The sequence below is a fragment of the Macrosteles quadrilineatus genome, unplaced genomic scaffold (genome assembly GCF_028750875.1).
Source record: "Macrosteles quadrilineatus isolate MER2022 unplaced genomic scaffold, UCM_ALF_1.0 Scaffold_2__2_contigs__length_208266976, whole genome shotgun sequence".
Lineage (NCBI taxonomy): Eukaryota > Metazoa > Arthropoda > Insecta > Hemiptera > Cicadellidae > Macrosteles > Macrosteles quadrilineatus.
The window spans coordinates 139022882-139047976 of record NW_026542595.1 but is presented as its reverse complement, the minus strand read 5'-3'; the positions used below and the strand labels follow the sequence as shown (position 1 = coordinate 139047976).

General features: G+C 32.6%; 4 protein-coding genes across 6 annotated transcripts; 3 read left to right on the top strand and 1 right to left on the bottom strand.

Annotated features, from left to right (window-relative positions):
• The first annotated feature begins 2477 nt into the window (after nt 1–2477).
• On the top strand, nt 2478–7607 carry LOC128986895 (cuticle protein 7-like). The gene is made up of 4 exons (XM_054407497.1): nt 2478–2531; nt 3204–3272; nt 5303–5630; nt 6554–7607. Exons 1-4 carry the CDS (start codon nt 2511–2513, stop codon nt 6685–6687), a joined length of 552 nt encoding a protein of 183 aa, XP_054263472.1. The 5' UTR covers nt 2478–2510; the 3' UTR covers nt 6688–7607.
• A 446-nt stretch (nt 7608–8053) lies between these two features.
• On the bottom strand, nt 8054–11931 carry LOC128986894 (peptidoglycan-recognition protein SB1-like). 3 transcript variants are annotated; one of them, XM_054407496.1, is made up of 4 exons: nt 11867–11931; nt 9786–11250; nt 8935–9062; nt 8054–8315 (listed from the first exon to the last, which is right to left on the bottom strand). In XM_054407496.1, exons 2-4 carry the CDS (start codon nt 10133–10135, stop codon nt 8179–8181), a joined length of 615 nt encoding a protein of 204 aa, XP_054263471.1. In that variant the 5' UTR covers nt 10136–11250; nt 11867–11931; the 3' UTR covers nt 8054–8178. The 3 variants fall into 2 exon arrangements, 1 of the variants encoding a protein (XP_054263471.1); XR_008490170.1 differs by having other exon boundaries at nt 8935–9072.
• A 2057-nt stretch (nt 11932–13988) lies between these two features.
• LOC128986896 (cuticle protein 19-like) lies at nt 13989–19567 on the top strand. The gene is made up of 3 exons (XM_054407500.1): nt 13989–14017; nt 15796–15879; nt 18207–19567. The coding sequence occupies exons 1-3, from the start codon at nt 14003–14005 to the stop codon at nt 18459–18461; spliced, it is 354 nt and encodes a 117-aa protein (XP_054263475.1). The 5' UTR covers nt 13989–14002; the 3' UTR covers nt 18462–19567.
• A 1553-nt stretch (nt 19568–21120) lies between these two features.
• Nucleotides 21121–22748, top strand: LOC128986486 (beta-1,3-galactosyltransferase 5). The gene has a single exon (XM_054406885.1). It carries the CDS (start codon nt 21393–21395, stop codon nt 22455–22457), a length of 1065 nt encoding a protein of 354 aa, XP_054262860.1. The 5' UTR covers nt 21121–21392; the 3' UTR covers nt 22458–22748.
• Nucleotides 22749–25095: the final 2347 nt, after the last annotated feature.

Here is a 25095-nt window from a genome sequence, read left to right as displayed (position 1 = left end):
CTACATGCCACTGACTCCTGGCCGACCACTGGCGGAAACCACTAGAAATTGTCTCAACACTTCGTTGTTTGTTTATTATAATCAGAAATTAATGTTATTGATGTTTAATGTTTACTTTGGAATTTCTTTGTGAAAAATATAGCGGTGAGTTCACCTTGAGTATGATCTCTTCTGTGTTTTAGATAGATTTACCTATCTAAATGTGATGCCAAACGGGGTCACTTCAATAAGTGCCGTTCAATAAGCGGCATTTGACCATGGGCCCCTTGTAAGAATATGACAATATGTTCCCAAAACTTCGCAAATACCTCAACACTCTGAAAACTTCTCTCAAAATTGCTAACACCTCTTGAACATTTTTTATATTTCTATGGTTCAATGAAAAAAGATCTTTATCCAAAATCACCAGGAAAGTACAAAAGATAAATTATGAATTATATAATTAACATAATCACCTCAATGAGACAGTGACGTGCTCATTGTCATGTAAGTTGAATAAGAATGTGAAGTGAGTGTGGAATTGAGTGAGTTGATTGCTTTATACAGACTACGATCATGTATTCTTGAGTAAAGTTCTTCGATTTTAAACCCCAAAACCAAGAACAGTTTGGATCCAGTTTCAATCCACCAAAAAGTTATTGGATTTCCTCTGGATCGAACTGAGGACATTTCGAGTCCGGTGAACCATTTGGTAATTCAAGGCAATACATTCATATAGCGAAATACATAGTTCCTTTGGTATACAAAACATAAAATGAGTAAAAACAATCTGATCAACAAGCGTAACTAAAGAGGTTAAGGTTCACTCAAATACACATTTGTGACAGTTTTAGAGGATTTAACAAAGGACAATCAGCGGAAAATGCAGCAAACTCTGAGCAATTCCACACAAAATGGATGGATTATGTAAATGTTTGTGACAGAGTCGTGTAATATGTTAGAATGGGATCTCTCAACCCTGTTGCTAAGTGGTATTTTGGGTAAAGTACTTCAAAGGAGTAAATGGTTGTTACTTGTATTAATTAGTTGTTTTCATTTTAACTACTGTGTTTGTACCATTTATGGTTACTGTAATTATTTATGTAATTATATTTCGTTCTGTTATGTTTATTTTTTACACATTTGCTTTGTACGTTTGCTCTATTTTACAATAAATTTTGTAATATCGACTTATTTATTATATGTATAGCAAGTAAAGCAATACTTTGATAATGGCATAAACCTTCTGTAAGCCATTGTGAAATGGTAAATACCATGGAGATAATAATAAAGAAATCGTGATTGTGTTTCGAAACAATAAAGAGATGACTTAATCCTATTCTATAGAAAACAAATAGGACAACTTATCTGACTTCATTATTTAAAGAGCTTGAGCGCTATTAAATTGAAAGGAAACAGCAATTTAAAATAATTATGAATTAATCAAAAGAGGGAGACATGATTTTTACATTGTTTTAAGACCATTTACAAACATTTCAATTTGTAGTTCATCCTACAAAATTTTACAGATTATATAAGAAAAATATATAACTTCAGGCTTGATTTTAATTTCCAAAATTGATAAGCGAGTGAACATTATTTTTGAAATTCTTTAACGTTTGTTTTAACCCAAGGGATTATAATATCATGGTTATTAAAATAATATCAGAAACTTAAGTCCATTTACAAATTACTTTATTTACTTTATTTTACCCTCATTTCAGACCAAAATTAAGTGGGCTATTGGGAAACAATTTCAAGTAAAACATTAGGCTACCTGTGATGACAAATACATAAATAAAATGAGTTAGTTGCTGGAAAAATGTTGTTATCTTTATAGATTTTGGATCAATAATAAGTTTTGCTCTATTCTAAAGAACTTCCAAATTTTAATATCTACGTCAGTAGTTTTTTACATAAAGACATTTCAAATGTCCTTGTTTTATTCGAACCTCTAATACGGAGGAATGAACTAAGAAGTATTCGTCGTCCCAACAAAGTTGAACGTGTGTATTTTCTTTGGTGTTTAGGTCATTTCCTTGAAGTCACCTTCCTGTTGATGAATGTTTGCCACCTGGTAAAAATTGGATTGATAACGTAAAGATACAGAGAGTAATCAATTTTACTGTTGTGAATTATATTACCTTTATTGTTAGAGAATCTACAAAATGGTGCACATTAAACCATCAGATACCATGAATACACTATTTAACATTCAATTCAGATCACTCAACACAAATTAAATTGAACACGCCAAAATATGTTACGTATTTTACCTCAGTGCTTTATTCCAGCTTATTAATACGGAGTAGCATCCTTAATAAGCTACCAGACACTAAATAAACATATTTTTACCTCATTACCTTTCCATTATGCATAATAAATTAATTATCAAACTCCAAAATAATATGCAGGAGAATTATTTCTCTTATCATAACCCGTGACCCCGACCTACCGGACGTTGGAGGTCGTGGTATAAAAGCCGGGAAGCTCCGGATGGCCCCAGTAGTTGTGCGTCCTCTGCCGAAGAAATGGTTACGGTGTGCCTCAAGGTTGGTGTTTCGGTGCGGTGCTCTTTATTTTTCTTTTAGTGAAACAAAGTTATAATGTAAACATGTTTTTCACCGATGTGATTTGGTGTTGATGTGTTGTGGTCCTTAGTGTTACTATTAAGTCTTGTTAATTGATATATCTAGTTATGTTTGTTGGTTCATCGTCTGGTTCATACTGTTTTGCAGGGTTTAATTTATCTGAATGTCTTAAACTGGTTAAATGGTTCAACACTCTGAACCTCAGGGGCTATTTAATAATTAAATTAGAAATTGTTTTGTCCCGTTTTATCTTTTCGTGGAAAACAAAATGTCAAAAAACTCTGATAATTATTTCTTTAATTTAGGCTTAATGAGGGTGTATCGAATTTGAAGGTACTATTTAAAGCCTTAATAATGGGTCTTTCAAAAAACGCTATTACATAAACTTTCTCCATTTTTATAAGAATAGGAGAAGCCAATGAAATGCAGATCCGTAATATTATGTACGTTTCGGATAATGATATTTTTTCATACTTGAAGAGCGAAATATATTTTCTATTTTTAACTGCATTGTGAATTTTGAATCGTTGAATTAACACTCAAGCTCGCTAGAGGCAACTTTATAATCGTTAAAACTAAAGATACACTGAATTACTGCATTTTAATATTTTTAGACAAATTGATTTTTTTCAGACAGTGTTGGGATACCTGACTTTAGTCCTTTCAGCCTTTGCTGCACCTTCTCATGTAGTTGACTACCATGTAAGTAAACAGAAGTTACGTAATGGTGCCTAAAAGAGTTGTATTATTTATTCAAAAAGGGTTAATTTTGGTTTTACCAACAGTAAATGAATCAAGGTATATAATCTTTTTCTAAAGGGGGGTTTGACAAATTCATTTGGTTTACCTTTTAAGTGTAGTAGGATTCTAGAGAATATAGCATCAGAGTATCATTGATTGGTTAATCTAGCTATGTTTGTTGGGTTAACATAATATACCGTCTGGTTGATACTGTTTTGATAGGTGAAGTTTTTCTAAAAGTCTTAATCCGATTAAATGGTTAAACCTCTTTAACTTCAGTGGTTATTTATTAACTCAATTCTATCTCAAATATTTAAAACTAAAACCATTTTTAAAACCAATTTTTTTATTTGAATTCTACAGTGTACTGTTAAAATATCGTATATTTAAGTTGAGTGCTTAATCAACCTACAACCTATGTAAAAAACATATCTAACTATCAATGATTTAATATACATCCACAATAATTATTAATGGTATTGATTAAATATTGAAAAATATTAAAGACCAATTAAATTATTTTAAATTTACACAACATGTTTCGTCGTTGTTGGCAAACTTTCATTTTTATACATTTTTAATTGAATAGTAATTTATCTTTTTATTATTTATAAATCGGCACTCATGATTTGATAGTAAGTTACTAACTCAGAGAGCATTTGAGTACACAAACAAGAGCATGGTAATGAGAAGTCGATGGCAGCTTTAAAAGTACATACTTTTTTTCTGTAGTGTGAAGTCTCCAAGAAAATGTACAGCTAGTGTTCAATGATGGTTATATAGGTAGACTGAACATTTTCATTCAGTTCCTTTGATTGGTCTTGCAAAAATAACAAACCATTTATCTACATAATTTTACTTTATATTACAATCTATTTTTAATTTCATTTGAAATTAAAAGTGGGTTCGAAAGCCTGGTTCCTACTATGTCCAGGCAACAAGTAACTGTAAAAACTCCCAATAATGATTTGACATTATATCTTTACCGTTGAACTATACGATTTGGAAACATAATCTAACTTGAAATTTTACTGTTTTTCTTCGGCCGTCCAAAGTATGAAGCATAAAACGAAGAAAGTGGGATGCAGTGAATTCTATTGACACATAACTTATTGCCTAGTTTCTACAGCGATTTTCACACAATGTTTTCTACAATGTTTATTACTTCACTTTTTCCGCCCATTCCCGTGCTATTGTTATTCCAAAACCTTTTCCTAGACACAATGCACAGGTCACGGCGGCGCAATTCGAGGCCGGCGCACTCAGCCGCAGAGATACGATCTCATTGAAACCTTACCTGCAAAACGTACGTAATATTTGCACGGGTGACTCAAAATGACGTATTGTCCAAGGGTAAGATTTAGTTCCGTAAACAATATTTATGATTGGTTCGGATTATGCAATTAGAATCGGCTGACTCATTTGAGAACTGAGATTTTCTTCCTTACACAACTTTTATATTTACTCATGAGCTATATTTGATTTTTCCCGGAAGGCTGTGCATTTTATCCAAAATCTATATATTGAAATATTTGTTCCGAACTTTATCTATATAAAAACTGTAAGGCGGTTCAATTTTTTCGAATATTTTTACACGATTATATACCTAAGATACACTTGAATCCTTTATATTTGGGTTTAGGTTTGCTTACCCCAATGTATAATGTTACGTCTGTTCGATTGGATCAAACATGTTAACTTGTTGAATGCTATTTGATTTCCCAATTGGCCATAGCGCTTGCTAAGTAAACAGGTCTCAAGTTTGAATCCTAGAAAGTAGCTTTTTCCCCACAACAAAACTGGATACAGCTGTCATTGTTCACTAGGCAGCAAAGAAACATCTGGTCTTCGTAAAAAAACTACACAAGACATTTTACACGCCTTCTGACATATATGTGTTATTTGGTTAATATATTGGCACACACGTATTAGCAACATCTTAAGTTGTAATAAGGTGACTGTTAGCATTTCACATTTCTAATCTCTTCCAGAGTCCAGCCCATTACTCTTTCGAGTACGGGGTCCACGATCCCCAGACCGGGGACGTCAAACAGCAATCGGAGACTCGCAAGGGGGATGTCGTCAAAGGCCAGTACTCCCTGGTGGAACCTGACGGCAGTGTCCGCACCGTAGACTACACGGCCGACCCCGTCAACGGCTTCAACGCCGTCGTCTCCAAGACCACCGGCGTCCACCCCGTCAAGCCCGTCAAGGTACCGGTGTCCGTCAAACCGGTCGTCAAGTTGGTTCCGGTCCCCGTCAAACCGAAGGTCCCCATTTACACAGAAGTTTCGTATGGACCTCCGGAATATCTTCATGGTTAGTATCAGACTATGTGAGGGGTTGTGATTTGTGGAAAATCTGTCTATGTGTTTTTGCGTAAAATATCCCGTTACAGTCAACCTGCATAATTTACTTTTATGTAAGTGTACAAAATTAACCTAAATAATTTCAATGAGTACTTAGATATTGCACTCTAATGGGTGTTACAGGTTCAATAAAAAAAACTGGACAAAACAATATTGATGAAAATACATGTAAATGTACATAGCTCCTTGTTTAGCATGTTTGAATTCTTTTATGCGGATAACATTTTAAAAACGAATGCTATGTGTTTTTATAAAAACCCCTTTAAAAGGCTATTGAAACCCTTTATCTAACGGTGGTTCAACTACCTTTTTAAGACTTTTTAGCTGAAAATGAATTGGTTATAGATATTGCCAGTCATAATGGAAATCATGAAAATCCAAACAAAGCTGGAAGAAGAAAAATAGAGTCCTTCCTTAAACACTAGTAGTCGCCTTAAAAATAAGCATGGGCATAATTTACATCATCTCAGTCTTTGACAAGGCCTGTAGAGAACCATTGTTTTTGGTTCCAAAATCCAATGTTCTCTATATTATTCCAATTTAACCCCCTTTCCTATATTTACAACCCTCATTTGTGCATTGCAATATGTGTCATTTTTGCTGGGTAGCACAGTGGTTATAGTGCTAGCCTGATAATCAAAAAGGTCACCGGTTCTATCCTGAGAAAAGTGTGTAGCTTTTTGATGCTTCAAGACAGAATCAGCTATCCTTGATGATTGGGTTTTCGATAAATGATCCTGGCTAAAACAGCTTGTCTTAGTCAGTAACTAAGCTACACTAGGCATCACACTCCATTCTACACTCATCCGTTGGGTTAATATACGCACATAGGTGGCGTACTAATCTCAAAATGATAATGATATTTTTTTTCAGATCACGCCTACGACAGCCACCATTACGCGTACGACGACGCGGCGAGTTTCTACGACCACGCGCTCAGTTACCCCCACAACGCTCTGGACGTATATGGGTTGTCTTATGGGGATCCCTACCACGACCTGTACTGATCTTTACATCAACGGGAGTGAAACATTCCGTTGAAGTTTATCTAAATACCTTCTGTACAGTTATTTCTTAACCAGTAAAATTGTAAATCTATAAGATATCTTATAGTTGTGCTGTGCACTATTTTTCTATTTTTAGTTGCTATATGGTTTAGATAAATCATTGATTCTGGATATTACAAGAATACTTCTCATCCTATTGTATTAAAAACTCCAAAGACTGATTTTATCTGTGTTTAACGACGCTTGTGTGCGCCAATGACAACTACAATTGTTTTCTCTTATTTACTCTTCACAATAGTCAAAGCTTTAGTATATTAATAGATATTTTTCTTTTAATGATATAGTAAGTTTAAAATAAAAGCGGTAAACATTACAAAGGTACTTAAATTGTCTTCAGTGATTCTCAAGTGATACCGGTAGTTGTTCTTTAAACTAGCAGAATTGAAAAACTAGCAAGCTATAACCAGCTGAGATTAAATATTTTTTAAGTGGAAGTATCACTAAGCGCATAACACTCGCTCTCTTTTATTGTGCTTGGTAATTTTTAAATAGCTTAAAATTATTATTAATATTAAAACTGCCTTATTTATAGATATTAAGATTACTGTCTGATTAGCTATAGCCTACAGGGTGTTTGGTAGTTAATAAAGATTTTAAGAAAGTATTAAGCACGCAAATTAGAAATAATGAGATATAGCTATCTAAATTACGTATTTTATCAAATTTTGCTTGCAAAATAAAGCCTTAAAATCTTTTACCCTGACTACCAAACACCCTGTATATATGTTTCACAAGCTTAATCAAACGATTTGAACAAATATAAAATAAAATGTCCAGCATGTGTTATTTTTAATAAATTATTACCTAAATTTAAAATTTTTTTAAACTCCTTTGAAATAAACAATATTGATCCGTCCAAATTTTGACTGTTTTACTTCCAAACCCCATAAAATTAAGTGTATATAGAATTGCATCCAATTAATTTAAATTTAACCTCATCCACTTCAATACTGAATAATTGCAAGTAATTTAATAGTCTATGGCTGTAGTTTCAATTAAATTGTAACCAACAGGCTTGATGTTTTTTTATATTACAATTAGTCGATCTAGACTATTGAAATTTTCAATTCATAGTTTTATGATAGTATACTATGGTTAATAAAAAAATATTATAAAAAACTGTTACGTCTTTTAAAATACAGCTGGTCTACATGGATAGTAAATTTCATAAGGATATGTCTATAGAGAAATTGTGGTATGTGTAATGTTTAAAATAACGTATACATATTTCATCCGTAATACTGTAATGGGTAATAAACGAAATCAAATTATAACACGTTTGTAAATTTTTCTATTCACACTCGTACAAAAACACTTAAGGGTACCATAAATTATTAGTTAACTATGAAACAGTCCAATATAGGATTTCTTTGTTAAAACACTAACAAAACAGCAACACAACCCGAATTTCTCAACTATTGTTACACACCTTTAGTAAAGCCTTAACACCCTTCTATACTGAGGAGAATCTTGTAAGTAAGCGAAGGGTTTGGTCAAGAAACCTCGTTCTAATGCTGTTGCAATCAGTCCGTTTAAACTTGCGAACATACATGGGACCAGCTGTTCCTCTGAAAAAACCCATAGCACAATAGATATCAATTACAATGCAACTTATTTACAGTATCTATAAAAGTTAGTGGCATGATGGGTTGGTTGTTCAGTACACCATGGAAGAAAATACGTTGCAAAAAATGCAAGTAAATACGTTTTTAGCTTGAGATGTTAAAAGAGATGTTGTAGGTTGGGATGTTAGTCCACACATGAGTCCACACTTGACATGTTTTAGGTTGGGATATAAAATTGAAACACACATAGCTGGGATATACTTTTTGGCTTTTCTTTTTAATGGTATTGCTGTTACCGTTAGGTTTATATATCCATACTAATATTTATTACTACAGTAGATAAAATAATACTTCTCTTCCTGTTAACCGTATATTTTCTTGGTTAAAGAGGGTTATCATATATTTTTAGAATACATCAATGAATTATTTGGATCGATTTTACTATTTTATATTCGTAAATATACTTTTAAACTAAAAAAAACTAACACTAAACTGAAAGGTGTAGAAAACAACTTTACAAATTCCGCCGATTTTCTCAAATTCCAAACTTTCAACCATAAGGAAACAAGTATTAACTAAAACTGTAGACCCATTTCTTTCCTACTTATATTTTCAAACTTACCCTCGTTGTTGCCAATGTAAGCAATATCCAGCGAGTCCAACGCCTCCTTGTTGTAGTGAGGAGGTTTGGAAGCCAGATTATCAAATCCTCGGCCTTCGTACACTTGGCCAGTGCCTCCGATCATGAAACTATCCAACACTAGGTCAATGTTAGTCAAACTTATGACACACCGTTTAAATACAACTGAGCATAGAAATATATGGAAGAAATTAATTTCTTTATTATTCAACCTGAACTGCCTATTACCATGGATCTCGTAGTCTAGCTGATGATCTCAAAGGATAGGGAATTCCAATATACAAATGATCCAAGTCGATATATACTTTAGTATTCCAAGTTAACTAGTATAGGTTCATCCTAGAACACTTTTGATTGCAATTTGTTTAAATGCCTGATCATAGTGATCGCTATAAAATATAATGTACATGTTCCTGAAGATTGCTCAAATTCGGGATTTAATATAGTTATTATGTAATAATGTAAGTGATTACCATAAGTTGGTAAATACGCCATTTTAAAAATGTATCGATGATTTGGAGGATATAACAACATAATGTAAGATTTAAGTATTTTATATTCTAACCAGGGGGGCTGACCTAAATCTTTTGGCTTGAAATACCACCTACTTTAGAAGCAAACTGGTCTTCGTTTAAGAGGGTAGTTTGTTCATTCTCGGCACTACCTCTGATATCCGATATATATACTGTCCAACCACTAAAATAAGAGCCTTGATTTTTTAGGCCTAGTGTTTCAGTGGAGACGTAAACAATTGCGTTTCCACGCATTACGCATTACACATAAATACTGCAAACTGATCAAAAATATAAACTGCAAAACACCTATTTACTTACTTCCACTGAATATCTGGTAGCTGTTTCTGTTCCATCTGGCTTATCTGGAGATTCTGAATGATTCTCTTGCAATCCACATCATCAAAACAAGGCTCAGTCCCAGTATAGGTAGCAAGCACAGCTGTTATTGGTTTGTCCAGAGGTATTTTGGATTTAGGCTCAACAGCGTTCCACATAGCTCTAGGTACGATTTCTATAGAGTCTATGTCCATTCCAGGCTGCTTCATTTGTTCTTCTGCCATTTTTTCAGCTGCTTTAAATGTTTTAAAGTCACCTTGGTTGGTTCCTTGTTTTCCATTTGCGAAATCTGTGCCATCCTCACTGTACTGAGAGGGTTGGTGCTCCTGCATTCTTTTAGATGAATTTGACTTATGATATTCTGTAATTAATGTCTTCTTATTGGTAGACTTAAAGTATGATAGCGTTTGTTGGCTACCTAGTGATGTAGGGGTTCTCGAAATATCAGGAGATTTCACTGCTTCTATGGAAAGTTTCTTTTGGTTCAAAATGTGTATTCACAATTATCTAAGCATAAAGTTGTCTGGTGAAAAATCCAACAAATCTGGATGCTCTTCTACAATGTCGGAAGGCTCTATGTTGATGGATAGTTTCTTGACGATTTTCGGATGCTCTACTACGATATCCGTTGGTTCAACTGCGATGTCTTTAGATGATTTCAGAACTTTAGGGTGTTCTGTGGCAATGAAGTTTGGTTCCACGTAAATTGGGTAAAACCTTTTCACAATTTTAGGGTGCTCTTGCACTAGGAAGTTTGTGTCTATTTTTAATTCGTAGTTGACTGCTAATTTGGGATGCTCTGTTGCTATATCCCTTGGCTCTACAGATACTACGGGTGATTTACTGACTACTGCAGGGTGTTCTTCTAAATTAGATTCGACTTTTGCAACTTTTTCTCTTGTATGTTTCAATATTAATTTATCCACTTCCAATCCTAAATGAGTTGATTTTTCATCTAGCTTCTTGTGTCCTAAACTCAAATGAGATGGTTCTGCCTTTACGTTAACATTTCTACTAATTGAATTTTCTACAGTCACATATTGTGGTTCTATATCTAAAAAGTCAACTAACTTTAGATTTTCTATGAGTCTATTAGTTGGTTCAACTTTTATGTGATTTGATCCCACTGCTGTTCGAAAGTGTTCCAAAACTATATCGTCAGGCTCGACGTTAATATCGGTTGATTTAGCTAGGATTTTAGGGTGTTCAACTACAATATCAGTTGGTTCCACTTTAATATGAGGTTCTAAAAATACCTTGGGGTGTTCAGCTAGTAAATCGGAAGGCTCTACGAAAGCTTCAGAAGGGGTTAGGGTGTTGGTACGATTTGATAACCCTTCATCTAGTGAAAGCCTAGTTGGTAATAAATCAGCTGGCTCTAGTACGTTCAACAAGTCAGGATGTTCTAAAGCTAAGTCCGTGCTGTCTATGGCGATGTCCAGATCATCTAAAATATAAATAAAAATGTTAACTAATATCACTATAATGCTAAATATAAAATGTTTAATGTATATCAATCACAGGCACAATCAAATATTGGTAGTTTATGTCCATACAAACATTAACAGCCAATGTCTTATTAATGCAATCTTATGTTTAATGTTTGCTTGTTTTTTAGTGCGGATTAAAGGTGTGTTAGTCACACTAACTAATAATACTCAATTAACGATTGTAGCTAGAATATTAGCCTACCAACCTTGAACACTAAGTTTATCTTAAAACTTTAAAATGTAATAACAGAAATAAAAATCTAGTGCACCAATCTAAATTAAATCCAACTTCTAAGAACTGAAGTGTGTTAATTATAAAAGTTTCAGGGTATGTTTACTGACAAAATAAAATTGTATTGGCAAGGCTTAACATCAAAAGTAAATAATATTAATTTATCCATGATGGGGACATTTCTTTTATTTCAATTTAAAAGCAAAGTAATAAATAAAGGGATAAAATCTTATACTTCCCTTTATATCCCTCTACTGTGATAAAACATTATGACAAAAGATTGTGGTATATTAAATAGTTCAATTTAACTATGGATATCCTATTCTACCCATAACTCTCACCCATTCAGTAGGTAAATGAGTCGAATGGATTTCCTAATATGTCACGATACCAAATTGTATAAGACCTTCAATAATACAATAATGCTGACCTCGAAAGAAGATCTATGTTGAGTTTAACACAAACTTATTCTAGAACTGTTCTGCTTATCAACAAAATTATGTTTTAAACAGTTTATCTTTGAGATTCAGTTATTACGAAATGGAAAGTGATTCACTCACTGCCGTAACTTTATAAATTCAATATTATAAGGTTTCACGTATATTTTGTAACAAAAAAAATACGAAAAATTCGTAGTTAAACCCTAATAATTTACCATAGTATAGACATTGTACTCCTTGAATAGCCTTATTTATGTTATTATATTCCTATAAAATAGCAAATGTAAGTCTAAAAATTTCAAACGTTTCCTATATATTGTAAACATATCATTTGTTAACAAACATAATGAGTGAACGTCTCATGTGCCTGGAGTAAACTATATTAGTTAGTAGTATAGAGTAAACTAAACTATACTAGTTAAAGTCAATTGAAGCCATAGAATAAATATTAATTTGAGTCGGTTTGAAGGAAACTCGATATTTACTCAGAAAAATCACTAATAGATTTTTTTACAATAGATTAATAATATGTTTTCCTGCGGAGCTTCTTATGCCTCGTTTCTCTACAGCGAAGCACAGGCACATGCGTTTATCAGGGTATTTAACAAATTCACTAAAACCCATGATAAAGTCTACAACAACTACAAACTATAAACTATAATTACTAACTACAAACTACAAAATTTTCAGTAGGCCTATAGCCGAGTTGTGCTAACCTTTAAGTCTAAAGTCTGCTAGTTCACTCCATTTGTACCCATTTCATTGTGTAATTGTCCCTTCTATTAATGATGGTATCTTACACATCGCTACATAGCTAAAGTAGTTAGTAACTAAATTAATTAGTAGTTATATATCGGTGATGTAACAGAACGTTGGCGTACGGTAGTAAACTATCTTTGTACCATCCGCGCCCCCTTCTGAAACAAACTAGAAAATTGGAATGGCAAAAAAGAGACAAATCTCACTAATATTATAAATGTGAAAGTTTGTATGTTTGTTTCTTTGTTTTAAGATCAATCACGCATTAACTGCTGGACGGATTGGGCTGAAATTTGGCATGATGATAGAACACATTCCCGATTAACATATAGGCATATTCTTATCTCAAAAATCCTTTCGGGATCCACCCCAGTGGCTCTGTTGTTTCCCATGTTAACCTTATGAGTACTCGTATTTAAAGGGAATTTAAGAATTTAGTCAGCTGTTTCAACTAAAAAAAAGTTGGTTCTATGATATGCAAAAACATTAAAAAGTTATAAGATTTACCAACAGGGTGCAGTACTATTATTTTTTTTGCATTTATGAAAACTGAACTTAGCATCAACAATAAACTGTGATACGCAAGGAGAACTGTCAAAGTAGAATTGTTTACAGTTATGTTTATGTTTTTAATTGTATGAATAATTTGTGATATTTTGCGAATTTTTGATAATTTATTTGTATCTATTGTTTAGGTGAAGTGGTAGAACATTATGGCTATCGTAGATGTGTAAAACTATAATACACTGTAAATTTAAAGAAGCCTTTTTTTTCAAACTGTGTCCTCTCCCATTGCAAACGCAAAGCTTGACTATAACTGCAATAAGTATTTTATACTCATCTGCCAAACCCGTACGAAGGACGGGTACTCTGCTGGTAAAGATATAAACACAAAATGAGTTTGTGTATTATGATAGTTTAGCTAGAGAGCAAAGATTTTATTAATTACCAATTAAGATGGGGACGCCACCTACGTGCTTTAACCCAAATATGAGTGAGCCTGCCAGTTTTGAGGGACAATGAGAACATATAGAACATGATAGAACACATTAATTAAACTAAATAAGGTTTTTTAAATTCAACCAATCCACAAATCAGTCACCTAACGACTGTTATTACTCAAATAGCCTATCATGGCTGACTGCCCTTCGATTTGGTTCCGCCGCGGTTGCGTAGAGCCGCAAAAACGTCGTTTAACTTTCTATGAAACAAACCATGTTATAAAAAGCCATAGACGCGTGTGCCAGTCAGTAGTTGACACTATATCGGGCTGTAGCCATGGGTTTGCAACAGGTTAGTGTATTTGTTATATGTGTATTGGATTAACCTTTAAGGTAAGTGTGAATTTAAATGATTTGTTTACATCCAAACGTGAGTAAGTACAGTAATTGGGTCTAGCTCTGAAATTACTTTTTTGTTGCAATGTGCTTTTTTATTTTAACTTGCACAGGTCTTATTTACATTTTATGGACTAAAGATTATTTTAGGGTCCGTACAATTATAATGCCCATTTGTATGCAATTAAAAGAGATTTTATGTGTTTCATAAGGTATTTTGATAAATAGTTTTTGAGGGTTTCTTTTAGTATTTCTTTTAGCAAACAATTTAACAACCATCAACATGTTTATAGCAAAAGCATAGAATATAACCACGCTTTTGTCAATAACAACTTTAATTCCAACCTTTGAAAATAAAAGTTTGTTTTAAAGGTATCTGTAACTAACTGTAACTAAACGTATGTTTTTTTAATAGTAAATACTTGACTATTGTTATGAAACAATTGTTATTTTAATTGATCTTCAATCAGTTAAATGCATTTCAAAATGTATCTTCGAAAATGTTTAACGAATTTTTAATAATTAAAAAAAATGCGACATTTAAAGACAAAATACATCATAATATTTTTTAGTTATAAGTCAACGTCCATGCTACACCTAAAATGAAATTGTCTGTTAACACGCATGACAAAATCAAGTTATTTGAACGGAAATCATTTTGTTCCTAAACTATTATAGATTTTGAAAATTTTACAATAGGCTGTATTTTAATTACTTTCAGTAAAACTCCAAAAACAAATTAAACTATTTCCAGTGTGTACATGCTCTAGTAATGTTTTAGCTATTATGTTTAATTCGCTTAATAGAGTTTTAAGAGATAATATTACTTGAAGACCATTAAATGGTTAATCATTTATTTTTAGATTAAATACAACATTGCGGTAATAACATATACAGTGAACAAATTGTTTATCATTCATATCGTAAAATTTAAGTAACAGTAAAAAAGATTAACATATTTTAGGTGCAAAATATTTTAATTAATTGTAGGTTCAAAAAATGTTTCGTAGAAGACAGCGGTTTTTAACTTGTTTCAGATTTACAGTACTTAATTTTTACTGGTACATATTTAGTATTAGTTTCTTAGTTCAAACCAATAATGAAATAATATCGTAATACACTGAATAACCAAAAATTTTAGATTCCAAATGCATATATTTCCTTTGTATGTCTGCTTGCATTTTATTTACTCATTTAAGTTTTATTTCCATACAAATTTTTACCTTCACACACCTAAAAACCTGGTAAATATTGATATATTTTCTCATTAGTTTCAAAACGGTCGTGTGAACCTCTACGGATTAAATTTCACAGTTGATTGCATGGTAATAGTTATCATGTAATTTACGATGTAAACTCTATTTTGATAACACAACAACCAATTTGTATAGTAAAATTATAAGTATAGAAAAATTCTTGGTTCAAATTTAGCCAAATTCCAAGCATTTTGGTTTGCAAATTTGTCCCAAAATTGTGTTTACTAAAAAGTTTTGTAATTGAAAAAAAAAATCAGAAGATTCGTTTATTCTTTGAAACTGGGCCCAGATGTCCTTGATCATTATGCTTTGAGTAAATGATCCTGAAAGTAACAGCTGATCTTACTAACAAAGCTGCACAGGTCATCACTCTGTATCCCTAATCAGCTGGTAGCTATCCATCATTGTATCGCTGTCAGAATATATTAATTACTTAGTCAAGTAACAACACAAACATAAAGTGTCATCTATGTCACAGGTAGTAGCAGTATGTCTCGTAGCAGTGGTAGTATCTCTGCAAGTATGTCAAGTGTTTTCTCATCATCATGACATCGACTATCATGTAAGTGATTTTATATTAATAATTTAACAAATTATCATAAAGCTTTTAGAAATATTTATTGTTTTTGTTATAATTTTCATTATTTTTTTATCATTGTTGTTATTGCTTGCCCGTGTAACGTAGTATGACCTTAATAATTAAAAATAATCCTCAAAAAATGCTGCAAAACAGTTAGTATTGACAATGGTCCAGACAAGTTGCTCAGTTTAATAGATTGATTATATGTATTTTCCATAATAAATGGCATCCCTAATGAATAGTTTTATTTTACAAAATATGTTATTTGATTTGTTTTAAATTGTTGTGTAAAAGTGTATAATATGGTAAAAACAACAGCAAAATTTGAAAGAATATTGTGTTGTAAACTATTGTTTTTTTATATCCGAATGGAAACTAATGGGATTTCAATTAAATAATTTTTATAAGCTTAGTATGTCAGCTATGATAGCTCGGTGGTATTCTCTTAAGATTTTAAAACTAAGACTTCCAGACAAATGCAGAATGATTCCCAACAGCGATTGGATGACACGTTAAGTAATACATATACAGTACGAGAACCGACATACATTTGTTTCGACAAATAGGTGCATTTAATTGTGTTTTAGTACCCCTTATTATTCTTTATTGTCTACGCAACATCGTTATAAATTCATCAATGTCAGCTCCACCTTCCTATGGGCAAAAACACTATTTACACGTGATAGGTCAAACAATTTCCATTTAAATAACCATTATTTTATAGCAACATCCCTATACACCAAATAATCCCTATTGGCATACATATATAAGAAATAGCTTATGCATAATAGTTCATGAACCCAGAAACAAAAGCAGCAGCTCTTTAGTTATTTCCCAAATTATCAATTTGCCAATCAATTTGAATATGTCGTTAAACGTTGATTTTGGATACTAAAGTAAACATCCAAGTACACGCCGCGCCAATGTTTAATTTGTAAGCAGAAGATGCATAATAGTTAAATGTTGCTCTCATTGGGATAGTGTTGCCTATGCTAGTTATATTTTCTCCTACAGTAAATCTTACTCTGACAGTTGATGAAGACATCAAAGGTGTCTCAGCTTACGAAAAGTTGCATTTGCACTTTTTCGCGATTGAAAGTTGGTATATTTTAATGAAAAATTATTATACACCAGCACAATTTATCGTTGGCTCAATTAAAATAAACTCTCTTTTATTCTATAGCCTGTTCACTAAATTTATTTGCTTTAATATGAGGGGAAGGTCCTATGTTCCCCGTACACATTTTTAGCTTGGTGTATACAGGGTGTCCATAAAAAACGTTTCAAGACTTTAGGAAATGTATCCTCATACTAAAAGGAAGAAAAAAGTTTATGGGAAGGTATGTCCGAAAATCCATATTTACCCAGATATCTGCCATTTTGTTTATTATACAAAAATATTTTTATCTGTGAAGTTTTTTATTCGATGATTATGAAACTTGGTAAACATGTTACCATACACAAGACCTATAATAAAAAAATAATAAAGTTGTTCCGATTGTAAATTTCAAAATGGCGGCCGTTTGAATTTTTCTAACTTAAATAACTCGAAAACGGCTAATTCTATGAAAAAACGTCAAGAATACTTTTTTTTAGCATTTTTAATTTCCTATCAAACGATACCAAGATCAAAAAGATCGGACAAAAGATAACTGAAATATAATGGTTTTTGTGTAAAAATAAGGCAAAGTTAGTCGGGGAACCCTTAGTTTTTACCTTATTTTTACACAAAAACCATTATATTTCAGTCCGATCTTTTTGATCTTGGTATCGTTTGATAGGAAATTAAAAATGCTAAAAAAAAGTATTCTTGACATTTTTTCATAGAATTAGCCGTTTTCGAGTTATTTAAGTTAGAAAAATTCAAACGGCCGCCATTTTGAAATTTACAATCGGAACAACTTTATTATTTTTTTTATTATAGGTCTTGTGTATGGTAACATGTTTACCAAGTTTCATAATCATCGAATAAAAAACTTCACAGATAAAAATATTTTTGTATAAAAAACAAAATGGCGGATATCTGGGTAAATATGGATTTTCGGACATACCTTCCCATAAACTTTTTTCTTCCTTTTAGTATGGGGATTCATTTCCCAAAGTCCTGAAACGTTTTTTATGGACACCCTGTATATCAACTTATCAGCTGTCGCCTATTGTTTTAAAGTAAGGGGGTGGAATCCCTTGCCCTCAAAGTGCCTAAATCCTGTGAACCTACTGTATAAGAGTGGGTACAGTGTTATCTTCTTTAGTAATAGTTTAAGTTCAACACCGTAAACCTTGTTTTACCTCTATCTTTGCGATTCCAGGCACACCCCCACTACAAGTTCGACTACTCAGTGCACGATCCTCACTCGCACGATGTGAAGAGCCAATGGGAACACCGTGATGGCGACAAGGTGCACGGGGGTTACTCCGTGCACGACCCTGACGGCACAGTGAGGCATGTGGAGTACACAGCTGATAAACACAACGGGTTCAATGCTGTCGTAAAGAAGACTGGCCACGCTCACCATCCTCATGTCTACGGTGACGCTAACCCCCACGGCTACCCCCATCACTGACGTCACTGTTCCAGAACCTACATTTCATTACTACCCATCACCCCCATTGTCGTAAATAACGTAAAATTTACATTCTAACGTCTTTTTAACCCCTGCTTTGTGAGTGATGTGATAAATAATACTCACCTGAACTTCGTTTGGCTCTAAATAATGCTTTGATGTAAATAATATTGGGATAAGATACGACAAAAAACTAATTATTTAGTTTTCCAAATGTCACTCAAGGAGGAATTCTGATATTCTGGCTGTGCAAAACCGAGACATAAACATAACCTATCATGCGAAGGACTAGCCGGAGAGGGGGAAGAAAGGATGAGATCGAGTATCTTCCACGGGAAAGTAATTATAAGTTAAAAGAAATTTTTTAAGAATATGTTTTTATTTTTCTACAGGTATACCGTTTCAATAGCCACTGATTTAAATACCAATGAAGCAGAGTACGGTTTAAAGTGTTTGCATATTTTTCAGAATTATAGAGAGTCCTTTTCTAATTTCCCTAGGAGTTTTTTTCGGGCATACGTAGCAAAACTGGCGACCGTTCAGGGACATATGACAAGTGACAACCCTAAGCCAAAGTGTTCGCTTAGTTTTAAACTCATAGACTTCATAAACCCGAAATAGCCCAAATTAGTCGTTGTATTATTTAGAGCTAATCGACGACTTGTCATGAGTAATGTCATGAAAAGCATTTTCTTTTACTGGCCTTAAATCTAGTTTACTTTAGTATTCTACGTTTTATGACAAAATTTCAATAGCACTAAATTTATTACTTTCATTCAATCCCTTTCGTAAAATGCTTCATTTTCTGTTTTTGTTATTTTTACGAAATTCTACGATAAAATTTCTTTATTTATCCCTCCCTTAGCTTTTGATGGTAACAATTATATTTTAAACAGCTACCTGAAGCCTAACATAAAAAAGTGATATTCCTAATTATTAGCTTCTTTTCCGCCAACAAAAATGGCTTTCATTGAAATCACCACCCACGAACACATTTTTCTCCATTATTAATTTAGTAACATCATAATTATTCATCTTGCATCCAAATCTCATTTTCAACATACCATTTTTCTTGTATTTATTCAGTTATTGTTTTTCTTATAACCTTTTTAATAGTTCTGTCATTTGTATACTTATTGATCAATGTGTTAAAGTATCTGGGGTTGATCTTTTGATAACTGTCTGTGATCTTGTTTAAGATGTTGATTATTGTATTCTTATACTACGTCTATGTATCGTGTAATGAATTAATAAATATATTTTTATAATATATGAGTTATTTTCAAACTATTCCTTATTAACTTAATACGTTAGTCAGTTTGGAATTAAATTACTATTTACAGTAAGTATAAAATAGTAACTCTTAATTATTTTGAATACAAAGTCGGTATTTTTTATCTTTTACACACACCAAACTAAACGTCTGGATTCCTCGTGATGGTAAAAAGTGCAAATCATAAAAATGTACATTAACAATTAGAATAAAATTACACAATAATTAAATAATCACTTTAAAAATCCTTTAAAACAAAAGGCTTAAAACTAAAACATAACGGTTGGCATCACTCCTTCAACTGAAGCAATACTGCACAGTAGCATTAACGTTTTTGATTGCGTTTCAGACTTTGTAGGCGTACCTAAATTATCATTTACAGTGCTGTAAAAGCCTTGATTCAAACTATAAAACATATGATTTTGCGAACTAAGTACAAACATTGAAAAATTTATAAATATGAATACCTTATCAACTTTTTAACGATTAAGTTTTAAACTAGCTATACTAGTTGCTTCAGTTAATTTCTTACAATGTTTTACAATGAAATACACATTAACCTATTTATGTCCAAACAAACTTTTATTCTTATTCCCTCTTGAATCTTTAGGTTTAGGACTAACAATTAGTATGGCCATGCAATACAAAGTCAATAATTTATAAAACCTTAAAGTAAACTCATTGACTTTCAATAGTAATTAATTATTACACATCACATAAATATATATCTCGACTACAACCTTCTATATCACAGACCAATGAAATTGCTCTGTTATTATTAATTAATCGTGTAACAATTAAAAAATTTCCCTTGCTAAGCTAATTAGTAAAGTTTGGAATAATTATGCATTTTTTAAATCTATGTTTTAAATTGGTCCTACTATGTTACTCTATATTACTGTATACATTACATTGGATTATCTTTGTGTAAATTAATTTACTCAAATCGCTTAGTTTTAAGAAATCCCAAGCAGTTTTTCTGAAAAAATCTTGGCTTTTCTAACCCGTTTTGGCTAATTTGGACCAAGAAATGTAGTTCACCTGCAGTGTGCTATCTTGAAAGGTTTTTCTCAATAAAACAATTAGACGACTTATAAATATTTTCTTCAACTTCTCTCAAGTATCTAGCATACACCTGACACAAAAATAAAGTTAATTTTTGCTTAACATTGACTAAATACTATTCTTATTCCTCCTAAATGCACAAGGTCTGCTGTAAATTGATCAACAACAATGAGACAGCTGACAGCAAAATCAGCTGATGAGATCTATTGTTGACCAGATGGGAAAGTGTTGGGAACAGTATGACCTTGAAGCACGCCATGTACAATTGGAGGGGGGGGGAGTGTGGGACTGGTTTGTTGTTTAGTTACTTTAATCCATTACTCCAGTGCAGTAGGTGCTATGTGCTTTTGTATTCAACATGTTGTGTTGTGTAACTTCTGTTAGGATGTGTTGCTGGTAGCTGAAAGTTTTAGGTCACCCGTTGATGTCCTACTTCTTGGCCACTTTCACCTCAACAATGGTTCGTAAACTCACTGAACAGCTTCCTAAGAAATGAGAGACACTTTGAAAACAATTTTTTGAATGCTATTTTTCTTTTGATATTGTAAAATAATGGTTACTTGAAGGATATAAGACCTCTCAAGAGGTGAACAATGATGTTCAAGTACAAATATATTTTTGCAGTGTTGGTAGCAGTTATAATCACACTGTATATATTTTTCACATCTTACACCGAGCCAGAGTATTTACGGTTTGTGGAATTCACTCCATCGTTCAACTCCACAAACATCCTTGGATTAGAGTTGACTTATGTCGTAAGAAACAACTGTACAAGAGAAAGTGGAATTAGAGCGATACAAATAGTAACATCATATGCAGGAAATATAGAAGCGAGAAGTTCTTTGAGAAGAGCGTATCCGAAAGAGGAGCTTGGAAAGTTAGGTATTTATCGAGTGTTTTTACTCGCTATGCTGAAACCAGGTGTAAGCGAAGTCAGTCAGAACGCAATACTCCATGAGACCGAAAGGTACAACGACATTGTTCAAGGGGATTTCATCGAAAACTATAGGAATCTCACATACAAACATCTCATGGGCATTAGATGGGCGGTTACCGAATGTGAGGCAGACTATGTAATCAAAATGGACGATGACATTATCGTCGATATGTATTCTTTGATGAAACTCGTCGAGTCTAAAGAAAAAACAAAATATGACATAATGGGTTACATATTTAAAGACATGAGACCAATACGACTGACTGCAAACAAATGGTATGTAACAGAAGATGAGTATGAAGCAAATAGTTATCCTACGTTTGTCTCAGGATGGTTGTACGTTTTACGCTTTAACAGCGCTAAAAAATTACTAACTCCGCTAAAACATGAGAGGTATTTTTGGATCGATGATGTTTTTGTTACTGGGATGCTGGCAGAAAAAGTGAACGTCTGTTTTGAAAACATGGAAGAATATTTTACAACCAATCCGGAGTATTTTGAGTGCTGCATGAGGGACGAAGTCGAGTGCGGATTCATCGTTGGACCGAGTGGTGGAGACTACAATATCAACATAGACTTTCAAAAGCACTCGGAAAAGTGTTTCAACAGTAACTGCACTCAATACAAAAATGGTAAAACTTTCCGTAATTCCTGTGTTGTCAGTAGGAAGAGGCCGCCAATTGGAAAAGGATTTGCCAAATTAGATGTGGTTAAATTATGAAAATATTTTTAATGCCATAAAATTTGAGCTAACATTAAACGCCATAAATTTGATTTGTTTGCTAGTTAATATCGTAAAGTTGTTGCATACCCTGTAATGCCATAATGGTCTACCATATCAATAAATCAATGAACAATCTAGTCAAATAAGTGGAAAACTACCTTTTTGTTAACAATTTTGTTCTTTTTTAAAGATTAATATTTTTACAAAGAGATTTGTTTCAATGTGTTTAATTTAGTCTTGTTTATATTTTAATTTGTTTTGTTTTCAATAAACCATTACTAATATCTATTTTTTTTAACTACAATTATTAACCTATTCTTCAGAGTTAAGGAAAAGTTTAGATTTTGAGGCTACAGCTTAGGAATTCTGCCAAATTAATTTTCTTCAATAATAATGTAAAAGGCGTGGGGAAAAGCAGTAATATCAATAAGGCGCACTATTCTTTTTTTTAGACTGATAAAGGGTTTATACCAAGTTAGGAATAGCAATAGCTTAATGTGGTTTTTAATTGAAGCTTTACTAATATTGTTTGCATTATTTTGGTACCCATCCACTAATCATTATCTGCTGCAAAATAATGAATAGTGGATTTCTTCAAATTCCTTCAGAGTCACATAGTTTAGCCAGTGTTTTTTATTAGAAACTTAGTTAAATTAAACTTTCTCACAAGTTGTGGTAAAATGAAAGTCTTAATCCTTTAATAATCCTAACTCAAATATTGGTATCACAAATGTAATATCACTTGTTTGTTTTAAAATAATCTAATTTCCCTGCATAATTATAAAATTTCCACTACAACCTATCTATATAATGAAATGAACATGGAATTTAATTAAATGAACTTGCATAGGAAAGCATATTATAAGTCATAAAGCATATTTTATACATAATTTGTATAACATCAGTTTACAGAATTAATGTCAGAAAACCAACTAGACGTTCTATTTAGTAAACAGAAAAAAACAAGTTTCCACAAATTAAACCAACATTAAAAGGTTTTAACTGAAAATAAATTTTTGGTGTAACAGTTTTCACCACACATTATTAGTTGTTACATAAAAATGCCATACACTGTATAGATTTAAGAATCAAAATGCATTAATCGACAATCGTATAGAAAACTGATAGTGGTGTAGTATATAGAAAACTTTTAAAAATGCTACTTTTAAAAAGATTTTATTACTTCTAATTACATTACAGTTGCAAAACTAGACTACAGAAAGAAAATAATGTTATGCTGTGGGAGATTGCAAAGCTGCTTTTTACTGACCAACAATTAAACTTAATGAAGTAAGGCTAAAATCAAATTCAAGTTTAATATTAGTAGGTAGTGGTCCCTTCTATAGTCTTCAGTCAATTAGCCCTCAACCTTTCCCGCCTCAGTTTCTACAGGCAAATTCCAAAATCAGAGGTGTCTTTTCAGCTATCTACCTACCGCCTCTCTAACTTCCACTTCCACCTCTCTATCAGTTCTTTTCCCATTGTAAATATCATTATCATTACATTTTGACACAGAAACACAGTGCTGTGCATTTTAACCTGATAAAGAGCAAAGAATAAGCGTTGAAGGTAGTGAGATGAGACTATAGGACTGACTGTGGCATTATTTAATCAGACTATTAATTGAATGTTTAGTAATCAATGACTCCTGGGTCTACTGTTGAAGCATCAAACACTTAACTTACTGACGTCTCAGGATTGAAACAGCAACATTCTGAGCAGTGGGTATGAACTAAAACAACTCAGCTAAACTACAGTAGCTGTGCTTAGAAACTTAAGGTAAGACAAAAACTAAATCTGGTTTTAGAATTTTAGACACCCCATCTACGTATCAACATTTTTACCTTCGATCGAAGATAATAACAGTTGTAATTTGCACACTACCTCCCAAACCGATGCTATGATATCTTGAACCACCTGAATTTTACATTTTTACACAAACTTACCATTCCTACAGTTCAGACCTGCATTTTACCAACAGCTAAGCCTCAGAATCTTCCATCTCATCCTTCTGCATCCCATGAACCCTTACCGAACTTAAAAGAACACCATCAAAATCTACTCTCCAAATAATCCAAAACACACATAACCTCACCCTCACCACCTTTGTGATGCTCTCAGCATATGTTATATCTCCTACTATGCTGAAAAAGGCACATACCTAGCGCCTCAGTTGGCACAACATTCAACATCCTACAGCAAGGACTTTCCAGAAGTGACGCCTGCTACTTTCTCTCACACTTTACTTGAGTTAAAAAAGTATTTACTTAGTAGTAAAAAGTATTTACTTTGTTAGTTTCTGATTTTAAAAATAATTTAGATAGTATATGGTTTTTATGTGATTTTTAAAATTACATAAAGTAAAGAAAAAAATAAGTTGTTTTACTATGGAGATGCATTTGTTTCAACAATCACATAAGACCATTTATTCATGCAATGTTTGTAGCATTAGTAGCGTTAAAACATTATTAAATAATTAAATAAATTTTAGCTTGTAGGAAACGCAGTATGTAAGAGTGTAAGTTTATCAATTAAGTTTTCTAACCCTTTTTCCAACAACTTGGTAATCAAAGTAATTTCTATGGGGCGTAATTAAAGCTACAAATCAAATGGATCAAATGTTGAAACTATTGAG

Excerpts from the sequence above, each read along its gene's own strand:
- LOC128986895 (XM_054407497.1), top strand. The coding sequence starts at position 2,511 with ATGGTTACGGTGTGCCTCAAG. Across the intron at positions 2,532-3,203 it reads TGGTTACGGTGTGCCTCAAG|ACAGTGTTGGGATACCTGAC; the intron begins GTTGGTGTTTCG and ends GATTTTTTTCAG. Across the intron at positions 3,273-5,302 it reads CTCATGTAGTTGACTACCAT|AGTCCAGCCCATTACTCTTT; the intron begins GTAAGTAAACAG and ends AATCTCTTCCAG.
- LOC128986894 (XM_054407496.1), bottom strand. The coding sequence starts at position 10,135 with ATGCAGGAGCACCAACCCTCTCAGTACAGTGAGGATGGCACAGATTTC. Across the intron at positions 9,063-9,785 it reads CTACCAGATATTCAGTGGAA|TTTCATGATCGGAGGCACTG; the intron begins GTAAGTAAATAG and ends AGTGTTGGATAG. Across the intron at positions 8,316-8,934 it reads TTACATTGGCAACAACGAGG|AGGAACAGCTGGTCCCATGT; the intron begins GTAAGTTTGAAA and ends GGGTTTTTTCAG.
- LOC128986896 (XM_054407500.1), top strand. Across the intron at positions 15,880-18,206 it reads ATCATGACATCGACTATCAT|GCACACCCCCACTACAAGTT; the intron begins GTAAGTGATTTT and ends TTGCGATTCCAG.
- LOC128986486 (XM_054406885.1), top strand. The coding sequence starts at position 21,393 with ATGATGTTCAAGTACAAATATATTTTTGCAGTGTTGGTAGCAGTTATA.